This window comes from Equus asinus, chromosome 1, assembly GCF_041296235.1.
Source record: "Equus asinus isolate D_3611 breed Donkey chromosome 1, EquAss-T2T_v2, whole genome shotgun sequence".
In the NCBI taxonomy this organism is placed as follows: domain Eukaryota; kingdom Metazoa; phylum Chordata; class Mammalia; order Perissodactyla; family Equidae; genus Equus; species Equus asinus.
The window spans coordinates 162,602,283-162,617,059 of NC_091790.1; the positions used below are offsets into that span (position 1 = coordinate 162,602,283).

The 14,777-nt window shown below is 38.7% G+C and overlaps 1 protein-coding gene across 1 annotated transcript in view; it reads right to left on the bottom strand.

Moving 5' to 3' along the window:
* Window positions 1-308: 308 nt before the first annotated feature.
* Window positions 309-14,777, bottom strand: part of LOC106829558 (uncharacterized) — a 28,749-nt gene continuing 14,280 nt past the window's right edge. The window contains exons 4-5 of the mRNA XM_070517199.1: window positions 1,536-1,693; window positions 309-1,210 (exon numbers count right to left, since the gene is read on the bottom strand). Coding sequence (XP_070373300.1) covers window positions 1,007-1,210; window positions 1,536-1,693 — 362 coding nt within the window. The 3' untranslated portion in view covers window positions 309-1,006. The remainder of the gene's footprint in view (window positions 1,211-1,535; window positions 1,694-14,777) is intronic.

Sequence of the window (14,777 nt, forward strand, 5' to 3'; positions counted from 1 at the left end):
GAGCTGTGATGACCCTGCAGAGTTGTCCCAATTGGGGCAAAAGGCCACACCTTACATCCCTGTGTTGACCAGTCACAGTGACACAGGATGCCCCTACAAAGGAGCATGACCTTGGGAAGGGTAGCTCTCCAGGAAAGAACGCTTCCTGGAAAGGGGAAGTCAGTTGCAAGCTGTCCAGGGTCAACCCGACCATCCCAGGAGCTGGGAGAGTAAATGCTTTAGTCCTGAAGTCAGGTGGAGGTTAGGCGGTAGATATGAATGGCACAACTCAGCATCCTCTACAACTTCCAAATCATGTTCCAACTGGAGAATGTAACCATACTTTTAATAAAATCCCACTGAACATCACTATGCACAATGCATTGTGTTATAAGGTGAGAATTCAACATGAAACAAGATGTCTCTGCCCTCAAGAAGCTTTCAGACATGTGAGTGGTTGCTAATTACCACAAATGCAGTGGCTTAAAACAGTACTCATTGACTTCTGGTTTCTGTTAGAAGTCTTCACTCTGTCCTATAGAAAGTAAAAAGCTAAGCAAAGTAAAAAATAATCCAGTCTTCTTAAATCTGTCAGAGAATTGAGGTCACCAGGCAAATGGCTGACCCAGAAACTGGAGAGACAGGCAGGTTCAGAGAATCACAACTTACGGGTCAGAAACCTCTATGGGACCCAGTGCCAAGGTAAGACACTGATTATAACAGGTCTATCATTGTGGTGTTGATAGTTGTGGGGAAGGGAGTGTTGTGGGTGCTTGGGGACAGAAGATCTTTGGGAAACCTCTGTACTTTCTGTTTAGTTCTGTTGTGAACCTAAATCTGCTGTAAAAGTTTATGAATTTTTTAAAAAGTGAAAAATAATACCCATTTATTATCTCACAGGTCTGTAGGTCAGAAATCTGGGTAGACTAGACTGGGTTCTCTGCTTAGCACTTCATAATACCAAAATAAGGTGTGGGCAGGGCTAGGCTATTACCTGAAGGCTCTAGAGAAGAATGCACGTCCAGGGTCATTGCGACTTAGCAGAACTGATTTCCTTGCAAGTGTAGGACTGAGGTGCCCATTTTCTTGCTGGCTGTCGGCGAGGGATTGCTTTCAGCTCTGAGAAGCTGCCAAATTCCTTGCCATATGGCCCCTTCATTTTAAAATAAAGCCACCACGAACAGCACATCAACTCTTTCTCAAGCTCGGAATCTGACTTCCTCTTTACTACCTGCCAGAAAAAAATCCTCTGGTTTTTAAATTCTCATGTGATTTGGTTCCGACCACCCAAATAACCACCCTTTGAAAAGGTTCAACTGTGTCTTGTAACATAATGTAGTGATGGGAGTAAAACCTGTTATAGTAACAGTCCTATGGATTTGGGCAGGAAACCTTGGGGGCCGTTTTGCAGTTCTGCCTACTACAACCATGATGACGTGTTGGTGGGATACCTTGGTCAAGGGAGGTCTGGTGGCTGCTTTTGCCTTCCTGAATAGAATTGGAGAATGCTGAGTCTGAGGGGCGAGATTTTAGGATGAAGAAATTTGACTGATTACCTTTATGGGCTCAGCAGTCTGGGAAGTGGGGCAGAGGAGGAAGAGTTTGCTTTGAGGTTCTTCTGGGTAAGCTGCACTAAAGGACCAGAGGTCAAGGGAGATGACAGGCTGAAGTGGTGGACCATGGAACCTAGGCCAGAAACGGAAGACACAGAAACCTGGAGGGAAGAAGAAGAGACAGGAATTAACTTGCAAGGGCAGTGGATGGTGAGATTCCAGTTAAAGCAGGAAGTGGAGGAAGGCTTCAGTAACAGGTTAAATATGCAAAGCAGTGGTTCTCCAAGTCTGCTCCCCAGACCAACAGCAGCAGTATCATTTGGGAACTTGTTAAAAATGCACATTCCCCAGTCCATCCCAGACGCAGTAAATCAAATTCTGAAACTCTAGGAGTAGGGCATAGGAATCTGTTTTAACAAGCACTCCAAGTGATTTTGATGCCCCGTAAGTTGGAGAATCATTGATATTATTCTTCCATATTGTAATAGAATATGTTTATCATGAATGGGATTCCATTCTAGCAGGAGAAAGAAAATTCCTGGAAGGAGAATTTGCTGCTGCATGCTAAGTTAGGATGCCATGGATAAGGGTAAGGCATGGCTGAATTAACTGGTCTTAGGGTGTTCAGAAATAAGTCCTAGCCATTCCAGTCTGGACCAATTGTGTTACTTAGGTACATTTTCTAAGGCCAAGACTAGGAGCAGTTACTGAAGAGAACTGGAGAAGGAGCCAGCCTGGCCTACATTGGTTATTCTTCAGAAAAGAGGGGAATCCAGCCCCCAGGAAAGAGGCAGGAAGTGGGAATAGTGAATTCCTGGGACCTTGAGTGATAAAAGCAGTAACACATCCTGGTGGAGATGGAGGGACACTTGCTCATGAGCAAGATCTGACTCCACTTGGCTCGGCACAGAACAGACACCCTTCCCTAGCTGCAGGTACCACCGCAACCTGCCGAGCTGCCTCAGCTGCAGCACACTCAAGGCTAGGAGTTCTCAGGTGGGCTGTGCTTAGCCAACAGATTGAGGATGAATTTGGGGGAGTGGATAGCTGACCTAGTGCAGTAATCCCTACATCCTTATAATTTTTCTGAATCAATTATTCTGGGAATAATAATCATGGGACAATGGCAATAAGATCCAAGCAAGTTAAATACATGATTTTTCATTGTTATTATAGGATATCCCACCCCCCAAAAAATTCAACCAATCATGCCAGGGGTTTATGAACACAGGTGTTTTGTATGCAACAAGGCCCAACATGCTTTATACTGTTGTTAAAAAATGAAAAATAAAAACCGTGGAGACAAATGTGTATAGTATGCATGTATTTATGTTAAAAAAGAAAAAATAATTTGTGATATATAAAATATTTCTAGATGATTCCATAAGAAACTGGTAACATTGTTAGCCATTAGGTAAGGGAACTGAGTAGCTGGGGGAGAAAGGTTTTTCATAATTAAACCTTATTTACCTTTTAAATTTGGACCATGTTAAGTATGATTCAAAAATAAATAAATGAATATTTTTTAAATAAATAAAATCATCAGCTTTTATTGTCCTGAACAACAGAGGAAGTCAAGGCTGAAGTCAATGGGAATTGAGTGGCCCCACTCTGGAGGGTGGAAGCTGCGGCAGCATTTGGGGAGCTTCCTCAGAGATTCCCTTCGTCTGGCTGCCCTGGCACAGGCATTTCTGAGGAATCACAAATCGCAGTGATCCGCAGGGAGGACACTGAGAAAAGCTGTCCTGCCTGGAATCAGCCGCTTTCCAGAGCTGGCACCCAGGAAGGTAGAGCTCCTCTCCTGTGGGTCACGTCCTTACTGGAAGGTAGGTGGGAATTCACACGTGTGACACGAAACGTCCTCCTCTCATGCTGTCTCTCTCTCTCTCGCTCTCGCTCTCGCCCTCGCCCTCGCCCTCGCCCTCTCTCTCTCTCTCTCTCTCTCTCTCTCTCTCTCTCTCTCTCTCTCTCTCTCTCTCGTTCCTCTCCAGTTCCGCATTCCTCTGATCTTTGAGAACAGAATGTTGAACAAGTCAAGTTCTTGTTAGTCCAACTCTCAACTCTCATTTCACTTGGAAGACTTATGCTTTCGTTTTTTCTTTCTTTTCTTTTCTTTCTTCTTTTTCTTATGCTTTTCTTTCTTCTTCTTTTTCTTGTTTTTCTCTTTACCTTCTGAGGAACTAGAGCTGCTCTCATCTTCATCTGAAGTGGAATGCTCCAGTAACTGTTTTAACTGCTGTATCCTAAACATGTAAGATTGACCAAAGAAACATATTTAACTTAAAAAAATTTTTTAGATAAAAATATAAGAGCAGTAGTGAAGGTAAAAAATGTCATGAATAACCACCTTACTAAACACAGTATTTATTTTTATCTTTGCATGTTTTCCCCATTCTTGTCCACATCCATGCCTATTTTACATGAATGTAACCAGTGTACAAGCCATTTTGTATTCCTTTCATTGTCCTAAATATTCTGCATGGTTCTCTAGTCCTTATTATTGCGACTACTAACAACGCATCTTTTCCTAAATCACTCCCCCACTGCTCAACTTCATACAAGGTAATCTACCTCCTCAATGATTACAACTGAATACCACCCTTTGGAAAACAAGTACACCCTTTTGTTTTCTCACCCTATCTTTATTCATGTCTGAGAATAATTTTTAAGCAATAGCTTAGATCCTTAAAGACATTGGAGAAAACAGACTAAATCATATGAAAGAGAATCAATCATATAGTAGACCTAGACACCACAGTGTGGATTGCCAGCATCAACTATCAGTGGCGTTTGTGGGCTGGGCCAAGCCCACTGCTTTAAGCTAGAACAAGGCTTTAAGCTTTAAGTAGAACAAGGCTGGCCTGCTCATTCCCCACACACTGGTCTTTTCAGTGATTACTCCTGCCTTCTAAATATTTCACAAAGTACCATATTTACTAAACCACTCCTCTAATACTGGAATGGTTGTTTCCAACTTTATATAATTTAAAACTTTAAGAGGGTATTGTTATCATCAGGATATCCTCATCTTACATCTTTTTCATGTTTTTGATTCTCTCATATGATGTCATACATGGGATCTTCATGTGCCTTAAGGGTAAGAAAAGGTTAAGGTTGGGTTAGGCTCCATGGACTGTTAGTTAAATAAAAATTAAATCCCTATGTTACTAAAACCAGTTTTTTTTTTTCCACTTTGGTATAGTTTTTATTCAACATGTTTTAATCCTTTCTCAGGGTCACCATCACTGCAAACTCATTGAGGCTGTGGAAAGGATTTTCCAATTAGAAAAATACAGGATATAATTTAAATATCCTATAGGAAACAAACCATGGCAGAATCATGAAATACTATTAAAGGTAGAAATATTGAAGTAATCCTTTGTTCTATGTTGATAGATGACAAAGAGATAGTATTAAGAAAAATAACTGAATTACAAAATGATATATAAGAATGAAACATTTATATATAGGTATACAAAAATATATGTTAAGTACCCCAAACAAAGTCTGGAAGTATAGATAACTTTAAATGACTTGAGTTACTTAAAAATAATACATTTAGGGCAAATGTTACGGTATGTGAGTGATCTCAATTTTAAAGATTTTATTTTTTTTATTTTTCCTTTTTCTCCCAAAGCCCCCTGGTACATAGTTGTGTATTTTTAGTTGTGGGTCCTTCTAGTTGTGGCATATGGGATGCCGCCTCAGCATGGCTGTGCCCAGGATTCGAATTGGCAAAACCCCAGGCTGCTGAAGCAGAGCGCGCGAACTTAACCACTCAGCCTCGGGGCCAGCCCCCTCAATTTTAAAAAAGAATGTTTATTGTAGAATTTTAAGATGTTACCAAAAGCTAAATTTAAAAAAAACCTATTACCTCACTACCCAGGGATAATTACTATTAACATTTGGTCTCTTTCTTTCAATCATTACTCATAATTTATAAAAAATTATAATCATATATATAACTCTATTGCTTTTCACTTACATTTTCATGAATGTTTTCTCATGACATTACACATTCTTCTAAAACACAATTCCTAATGGCTAAATAATTTCTATATTCCAGTAATTTATGTTGGTACGTTAGACTATTAAGTTTCCATTTTTTCAATCATATAAACAATTATGAAAGTTATCTTTATACATAAACATTTGTGTATATATTGATGTTTTCTTATATCCTGAAGGTAAATTCTTAGAAGTGGGATTTCTGAGTCAAAAAATAAAATGAATATGTTTAAAGTTTTTGAGATGTATCATCAAACTATATTTTATACGATCTGTAAAAGTTGACATTCCTCCTAGAAGTGGAATAATTGATCCAAAATAAATTATTTCAGATTATTAAAATGAAAACACAATATTTTAAATGTCTTAGAAACTTTGGAGAATATCTGTTGATCCCAGTCTGATAGATGCTGATAACCTGAGAACATCTAGACAGCAGTCTGTTTCACTTGGCAGAAGCAGTTACTGAATGCTGGATTAACACCTCTGAGAGGTGACTGTTAAAATAAAGTGAGGGAAGGATGGATCTATTTTACTGTCATCTAAAGAGCACATATAATTTATATTTACACTCCTAACTTAAAATTTAAAGACATCTAATATTTAGATAAAGACTGGGAAATTAAAACCCTGACTTTAGTTATGAAAAATTATTTTTTATATAATAAGTCTAAAAAAGTGATTGAATAAATCATGTCTGCCTCAGAAAAAGAATCACTATTCCCAAGGTATAAGCAAATAACACTTTAATAAGAAGTTAGCTTTCTGTTAAAGAACTAACCTGTCACACAGTGTGATTCAACAGTGATGTAGTTAACGCTGGACACTAACCGACAGGCTTCCGGGCATGGATTTTATGTGACCTTCCAGTTCACTGAATTAGTGCCTGATTCATTGATATTCACCATCTCTGATGAATGTAAATTGACACGATGGGGTTCTACTTACTACTCTGAACTGTTCTAACTTTTGGTTGCCTTTGATAAAAAAAGGGCATTCTTTGTCGCCTGTTCGGTGACCATGCCGTTTACAACGCCAACCTAAAAACAAACAAAAAAGGAAATATCTCTGTAAGATAATACAGTTTCATTTAATGAAGATGAAGAATCATCAGAACATACTAAAGTTTCCTTCATTAAACTCCACTTCTAAAAGCAAATGCACTCAGTGGATGAACCATGTAAGATCCTAGAAAATAAAGGGAAACTGCTTCCCCAAGCATCCTTTAATCTTTTAGCTTTAGCAATAAATACTACTACACCAGGTATTTATTTAGTAATCCAATGTAAAAGTACTGTAAAGAGTGAATTTATTTATTTTTAGTCTGTAGCTTACTATATCTTTTCTATTCATCAAGTGACTGTGATCCTCGTTTATTATTATTCTTTTTTTTATATTATTTGCTGAGGAAGATTAGTCCTGAGCTAACATCTGTGCCAATCTTCCTCTATTTTGTATCTGGGTCACTGTCTCAGCATGGCTGACCAGTAGTGTACATCCCTGCCTGGGATCCGAACCTGCAAACCTGGGCTGCTGAAGCAGAGCGCACTGAACTTTAACCACTACGTCATGGGGCCTGCCCCCTCATTTATAATTTTAGACACTAAAGCAAATAGCTTCTTTCTCTGACTGAGTCAACCACTGCACAAATCCCTCATTTTTAACTAAACAAAATCATGAATTCCCTCAAAATATTAATTCCATCAGCACCCTAATACAACTTTACCTGCTGAACAGGGAAACTGTCCTGTTTAAAAAGGTTTATTATTAGATGCAGCAAAATGCCCTGATGAGTAGCTGGGAGGAGCCGTAATAAGAAAATGCATATACAAGTTCCAGGGCAATAGAGAGAAACATACATCTTCATGGAATTTCAATGACTATGGACTTGGCATCAGGCATTGAGATGTGGGAAAAATGAAGTGATGAACAAAGCAGGAATGGAAGAGATCCTTGTTACTTCTCTCACCTGTTTTCATCCTCTCAGAACCATCTGGATTTGAAGCAAATCAGGAAGTCATATGAGAATGGTGAGCCAAATGAGACCCTGTGTTTGGACATTAAGCAACTCCAACCCAAAAGGTCCGGAAGCATGAAGAGGGATTATAGCTAAGATCAAGCCAATTTTGCTCTATGCTGGCAACTACTGAATGGAGTGAAAGTTTTCCCCTTTTAATTTTGAGGGGTGGATGCAGGAAACCATTGAAAAAAATGAAGTTTAGGGATTCTCTATTGCTTAGCTCTGAGCTATCCCTGTCTTTGTCTCCCCAAACATTTAAAGTTCAGGAAAAGATTATACTCCTTCAAACCAATGTCTTTCTTTGTGCTCAAGACTCTTACTGTTAAAGGAAAGGTGATTCTTGCGATTCAAAATGTGGTCAATGGACAAGAAAAACTGGCAACACATGGGAGACTGTTAGAAATGCAGAGTATTAGGTCCACCCCAGAAATACACATATTTTCAAAAGGTTTATTGGTGATTTGTAGACATATTAAAGTTTGAGAACCTCTGTTCTAGATAACACTACAATCAATAAAAATCAATGGAAGTATGTATGTGTATATGTGTCTTTTATCCCATCTGGGATAAGTCCAAGTTTTGTGGGGCCTGAGCTTAAATTATTTTCAGTGGGAGGGGGCTATTTAGGAAAAAAAATATCTTGCCTTAGCAAATTTTGCAAAATCATAGACCATATCAACACATCACTGCAGTCCCAGCAAGCCTTTGAAAGGCACAAGTGAGGGGGCTCTGAAGCTTAAGCTTCATCTGATTCTTGGTAAAACTGGCTCTGGTCCTAACACAAAACTCTTATTTCCTAAGTCAATGCAAATAACTATAAAATGGTAAGTGTAATGCAACTACCCACTTCATCAAACAGAGCAATGGTTTTCAAAAAAAAAGCTGTAGACTTCTGGGTAAAGAGGACAGACTAAACACATTCATCTGCTTTCATTCCCTTCCTGAGATTCCATGAAAATGACAATGAAAAGAATTCTCTTCAAAAGGAATAAGTCAAGAAGTACCTCAAGAATGGCCAAGTGACAACCTCCATAAATCTGTTCCTCCATACAAGCATTGAAAATAGTTGCAAATTTGCCCAAATAAACTTATTTGCAACCCCGAAAACTAACCAGAGGCTTGCCACAATCTGAGGATAATTAATTGAAGAAAAACTAGTGAACCTTGATAAGAACAGCAGGATTTCTGGCATTTTAACAGGGCCTACTTCCAACCCTTTCTCCCTTTTTCCACAATAGTCTTGAAAACTGACAGCCTTGCAACCATGACAGCTATGAAACGCAGCAGTCTCACACCCACCAAAGGGGGAAGATTGGGTTTTGAGCCCCTCAAAAAGCCCTAACCCCAGTGAATAGCTACGCTGACAGGGTACTGTTGCTGTTTGGCTGGTCATGTGGTTCACTCTACAAAAAAGCCATATCCCCAGAATATTTGTCAAAAACAACCACCTGTGATTGTTTAACATCACAGCTGCCTATGGCTGTAATATCACTGAGTAAATAAGAACCTAGCCAAAAATTTAAAAGGAAGATCTGGGGAACAAGATGTCCATAGAGGGCTTTCAAAAATTCTCACATAATCCTGGGAAGCTAGAAGGCTGTGCACGTGTGCAGGGCTGTGTGTATGCACAGTAAAGGCTTGAGAAGGCCTTATTCTCTCACTTCTGGCTCACCTTGAGGTCCTTTACAAGCAGGCACTAAAGGCTAAGGCAGACACGTAAACTACACGAGCATTTGAAGGCATGCTATCACACACACATATAACCTCTATGCAAAGTGTAGAAGGCTTCTTTGATCAAGGCATTTAAGGAAATCTCTGTTCAATTATTAGCTGACCACTCAGCTAACTGAGCAGAGACTTCAGTGGCCATACACCTCAGGGAATACAGACTTAAAGATCATTCCAGGAAAGTCACTAAAAAATACAAAAATGAACAAGAACAAACCCTGGGTAGGAAGGGGAATCTGATTTCCAGACTAACTTACATTATCTAAAATTTCCAGTTTTCACCAAAAAATTGAAGAACACACAAAGAAACAGTAAAATCCAGACTGTGGACTTACCAGCCAAAGACTTTAAATCAGCCGTGATAAAGAAGTTCAAAGAACTAAAGGAAATTATGTAAAAAGAATTAAAGGAAAGTATGATAATGATACTGTACCAAATAGAGATTATCAATAAGAAGATACACATTGTAAAAAAAAAAAATCAAAAAAATTCTGGAGTTGAAAAGGACAACAATCAAAATGAAAAATTAACTAGGTGTTAACAACAGATTTGAGATGGCAGAGCAAAAATAAGCAAACCTGAAGAAAAGTCACAATTGAGATTATCCAGTCTGAGGAACAGAAAAAGAATGAAGAAAACTAACCAGAGCCTCAGAGACCTGTGGGATACCATCAAGTTTCACAGCATACACATAATGGAAATCTCAGGAAAAAGAGGAATGCTAGAGAGTGTAGAAAGAATGTTTGAAAAATAATGGCCCAAAACTTCCCAAATTTGATCAAAAACATCACTCTAAAAGTCCATGAACCTCAATGAACTCCAAGTAGGATGAATTCAAAGAGATCCATCACAGACAAACTGTTAAAAGCCAAAGATTACAAGAGAGTTTTGAAAGCATTGAGAGAAAAACAACTCATCACATATAAGCAAAGCCTCAATAGATTAACAGCTAACTTCTCATCACAAACCATGGAGACCAGAAGGCAGTGGAATGACATAGTCAAAGTGCTGAAAGAAAAAGACTATCGAACAAGAATTCTATACCAGCAAAACTATCCTTCAGAAATAAAGGAGAAATTAAGATATTCTAGGATAAACAAAATCTGAGAGATTTTATCGCTAGTAGACTTGCCCTAAAAAAAAATAATAAAGCTGAAACAATGAAAGGACACTAGGCAGTAACACAAATCCACATGAAATATGAGCACTGGCAAAGGTAACTACATAGGTATGTACAGGTGTGAAAGCTGGACAGTGAAGAAGGCTGATAGGAAAAAAACTGATTCATTTGAAATAAGGTGTTCTCTGGAGAGCTCTATGAATACCCTGGACTGCCAGAAAGATGAAAAAGTGAGTCCCACAGCAAATTAAGCCTGAACTACCACTGGAGGCAAAGATGATAAAACTGAGGCTGTTCTACTTTGGGCACATAATGAGAAAGCAGGATTCTTTAGAAAAGACAATAATGCTGAGAAGAGCAGAAGACAGCAGGAAAAGAGGAAGACCAAATGTGAGATAGATTGACTCCAAAAAGGAAGCCACAGGTGTGAGTCTACAGAAGCCAAGTAGCTATTGAGGACTGGACACTGTGGACATCACTCAATTTGTAGGGTCACCAGGAGTTGGAGCCAACTTAATGGCAAGTAATAGTAGATTATAAAAGATAGTATAAGTGTATTTTTGGTAACTCTTTTATTCTCTTATCTCTTTCTAAACAACAACTACATAGAGAAATAATTATAAAACAGTGATGATGGGCTTATTATGTATAAAAATGTAATTTGTATGACAATATTAGCACAAAAGGGGAGAGAGAATGGAGCTACACAGGAACAAAGTTTCTGTGTGCTATTGAAAGTGTATTAGTATTAATCTAAACTAAAATCAAAAGGCAGATATTGGCAGAATGGATAAAAAATGTTTTCCAAGTACAAGAGACAAACTTTGGATTCAAAGACACAATTAGATTGAAAGTAAAAGGACGGAAAGAGATATACCATGCAAACAATAACTGAAACAGAGATGGAGCGGTTATACTAGTATCAGACAAAATAGACTCCAAGACAGAAAATTGTTACCAGAGACAAAGACGGACATTTTATAATGATACAAGGGTCAACCCATCAAGAAGATTTATTTACAAACATTTATAAACATATATGCACTAACAACATAGCCCCAAATAGGTGAAACAGAAATCGACAGAATTGAAGGGAGAAATAGATAATGCAGCAATAATAATTTGAGACTTCAGTACTCCAGAGTGGATAAAACAACTAGAGAGAAGACCAACAATGAAATAGAAGAACAGCACTATAAGTCAACTAGACCTAACAGATACATATAAAACACTTGACCACCCAAAACCAGCAGAATACGTGTTCTTTTGAAGCCCCCATGGAACATTATTCACAGTAGACCATATGCTAGGCTATAAAACAAGAATTAATAAATTTAAAAGGATTCAACCTATACTAAGTAAGTTCTCCAACCACAAAGGAGACTAATTAGAAAGCAACAATAGAAGGAAACTTAGGGAATCTGCAATATGTAGCAATTAAACAACACATTTCTAAACAATCCATGGGTCAAGGGAAATTAGAAAGAGACTTTGATCTGAATGAGAAAACACAACATATGAGATGCAGATAAAGGGAAATTTATAGCTTTAAACGCTTATATTAGAAAAGAATGAAGATCTCAAATCAATAATCTAAGGTTCAATTTAAAAATCCAGAAGAAGAAGAGTAACCCAAACCAAAGGCAAGCAGAAGGAAGAAATAATAACAAACTACTGACATATGCTGTGCCATGGATGAACTTCAAAAATATGCTCAATGAAAGAAGTCATCTCATTTATATGTGAAGTCTCAAACAACCCAAACAACCAAGCACAGAGATGCAGAGAACAGCTTGGTGGTTGCCAGAGCAGAGGTGGGGGGTAGAAGAAATGGGTGAAGGTGGTCAAAAGGTACAAACTTCCAGTTATAAAATAAATAAGTGGGCCAGCCCGGTGGCACAGTGGTTAAGTGCGCACATTCCACTTCGGCAGCCCAGGGTCCGCTGGCTCAGATCCCAGGTGTGGACATGGCACTGTTTGGCAAGCCATGCTGTGGTAGGCATCCCACATATAAAGTAGAGGAAGATGGGCATGGATGTTAGCTCAGGGCCAATCTTCCTCAAAAAACAAAAAAGAGGATTGGCAGATGTTAGCTCAGGGCTAACCTTCCTCAAAAAACAAAAAAGAGGATTGGCAGCAGATGTTAGTTCAGGGCTAATCTTCCTCAAAAAAAAAAAGTCATGGGGATACAATGTACAGCATGGAGACTATAGTAAATAATATTGTATTGCATATCTAAAAGTTGCTGAGTAGATCTGAAAAAATTTTGTAACTATGATGACAGATGTTAGCTAGACTTATTGTAGTGATCATTTTGCAAATCGAATCACTATATTGTACACCTGAAACTAATATAATGCTATATGTCAATTATACCTCAATTAAAAAAAATAGTGGAGCTCAAGCAAAAGAAAAAAATTAATTCAAAAGACGAAAAAGGTCACACGAGACCACAAATTTATATGATATATCCTGAAAAACCAAATTGATAAAGACAATAGATTAATGGTTGTCTAGGGCTGGGAATGGGGATTAACTGGAAGTAGCCATTAGGGATCTTAATGGGAGATGAAATATTCTAAAACTTATTTATGGTAATGGTTGCACACACTCAGTAGTTACTGAAAATCACTGCATTCACCTTGAAATAGGCGAATTTCATGATTTGTAAATTAAACTGCAATAAAGCTTTTTTCAAAAAGCCACAAACCCAGAAGGACAGGGAAAAGCCATGAGTCAAAGGCAAAAAAAAAGTTGGACGTCATAATGCAGATAGATTAATACTGAATGAAGAGCAAACTCCAGGAAACCGAATTCTAAGGCACCAGAAGGAAGAACTGAGAATTAACTCAATTTCTATTTGCAGAACCTCCAAAAGCTCAGGAATTGGCAGCACAAGATACCTCTGGAAGTAGAGGTGAAGGACGAGCTAAAATAAAGAGTGGTTAAAAGTCCAAGGGCAGGGGCTGGCCCCGTAGTCGAGTGGTTAAGTTCGCACGCTCCACTGCAGGCGGCCCGGTGTTTCGTTGGTTCGAATCCTGGGCACGGACATGGCACTGCTCATCAAACCACGCTGAGGCAGCGTCCCACATGCCACAACTAGAAGGACCCACAACGAAGAATATACAACTATGTACCGAGGGGCTTTGGGGAGAAAAAGGAAAAAAATAAAATCTTTAAAAAAAAAAAAAAAGTCCAAGGGCAGCTCCCCTAGTCCAGGTAGAAGGAAGTTTATTGTCTAGAAAAGGTAAAGTATAGGGTCTCCGGCCAGAGACATTTGAAGGCAAAGTGCTGCAGTAAATATAGAGCATTACATGAACGAATGAAAAGTAGATGGCAAAATTTCCCCGCCTTCTTCCTCAGTTAGCTCCCACAATACCAGCAGCATGGGCTTCACCCTCCATGGAGAAGTCTTCTTCTCTAGGAAAATATAACCCACCCAAAGAAAAACCTAGATGGTACTGACCTCAGAGCTTCCCCAATTGATTGGAATAGAAAGATCACCCTAGAGTGAAACCCAGCAAGCCCCACTCACACACTGAGTTTCCAATCAACTCTCTTTCTCCCACTTATGAACAAGAATGGCTATGGTAGCCAGTCTCCAAGATGGCCCAATAACCCCTGACTCCTGGAAAGCATGCCCTCAAGTAGTCCCTGCAGCCCTGAATGATGCTAACTAGTAAAAACTAGGATATTAGAGAGATGGTGATGTGTAATTTCAAAGGCTGGTCATAAAACACCTGCCTTCCTATGTCATGGATCACTGGCTCTGGGGGAAGCCAGGTGCCATGTTGTGAGAATATTCAAACAGCTCTATGGATAGATCTATGTGGCAAGGTGAGGCCTCAGGACAAAAACCATCATCAACTTCCAAGCACATCAGTGCGCCTTTTTGGAAGGGGAGCCTCTTTTCCCAGCCAAGCCTTCAGATGTCTGAATCCCTGGCTGACATCTTGACTGCAACTTTATTAGAAATCCAAAGCCAGAACTACTTAGCTAAGCTCTTCCAGAATTCCTGACCCATAGAATTTGTAAGATATTAAATATTTTTGTTTTAAGCCTCTAAATTTTGGCATAACTTGTTATACAGCAACAGATAACTAAAACAACAAGGAAACAGATTACCAGACATCTGACATCCTCTTAAATGAAAGACAGAAGCCAAATTAAACCAATAGAAGAGAGCTTAACAGAAACACCCCAGGGAAAGCAAATGTAAAGAAAAAAGTACATAGAGAGAGAGAGAAAGATATATATTAATATCCTTAGAGATGAGAAAAGATACTGCAACCATAACACAAGAATAGCATACTATCAAAAACTACATTCAGAGAACAAAGAAGAGCTTTTAAAAATATAACAGAAATGA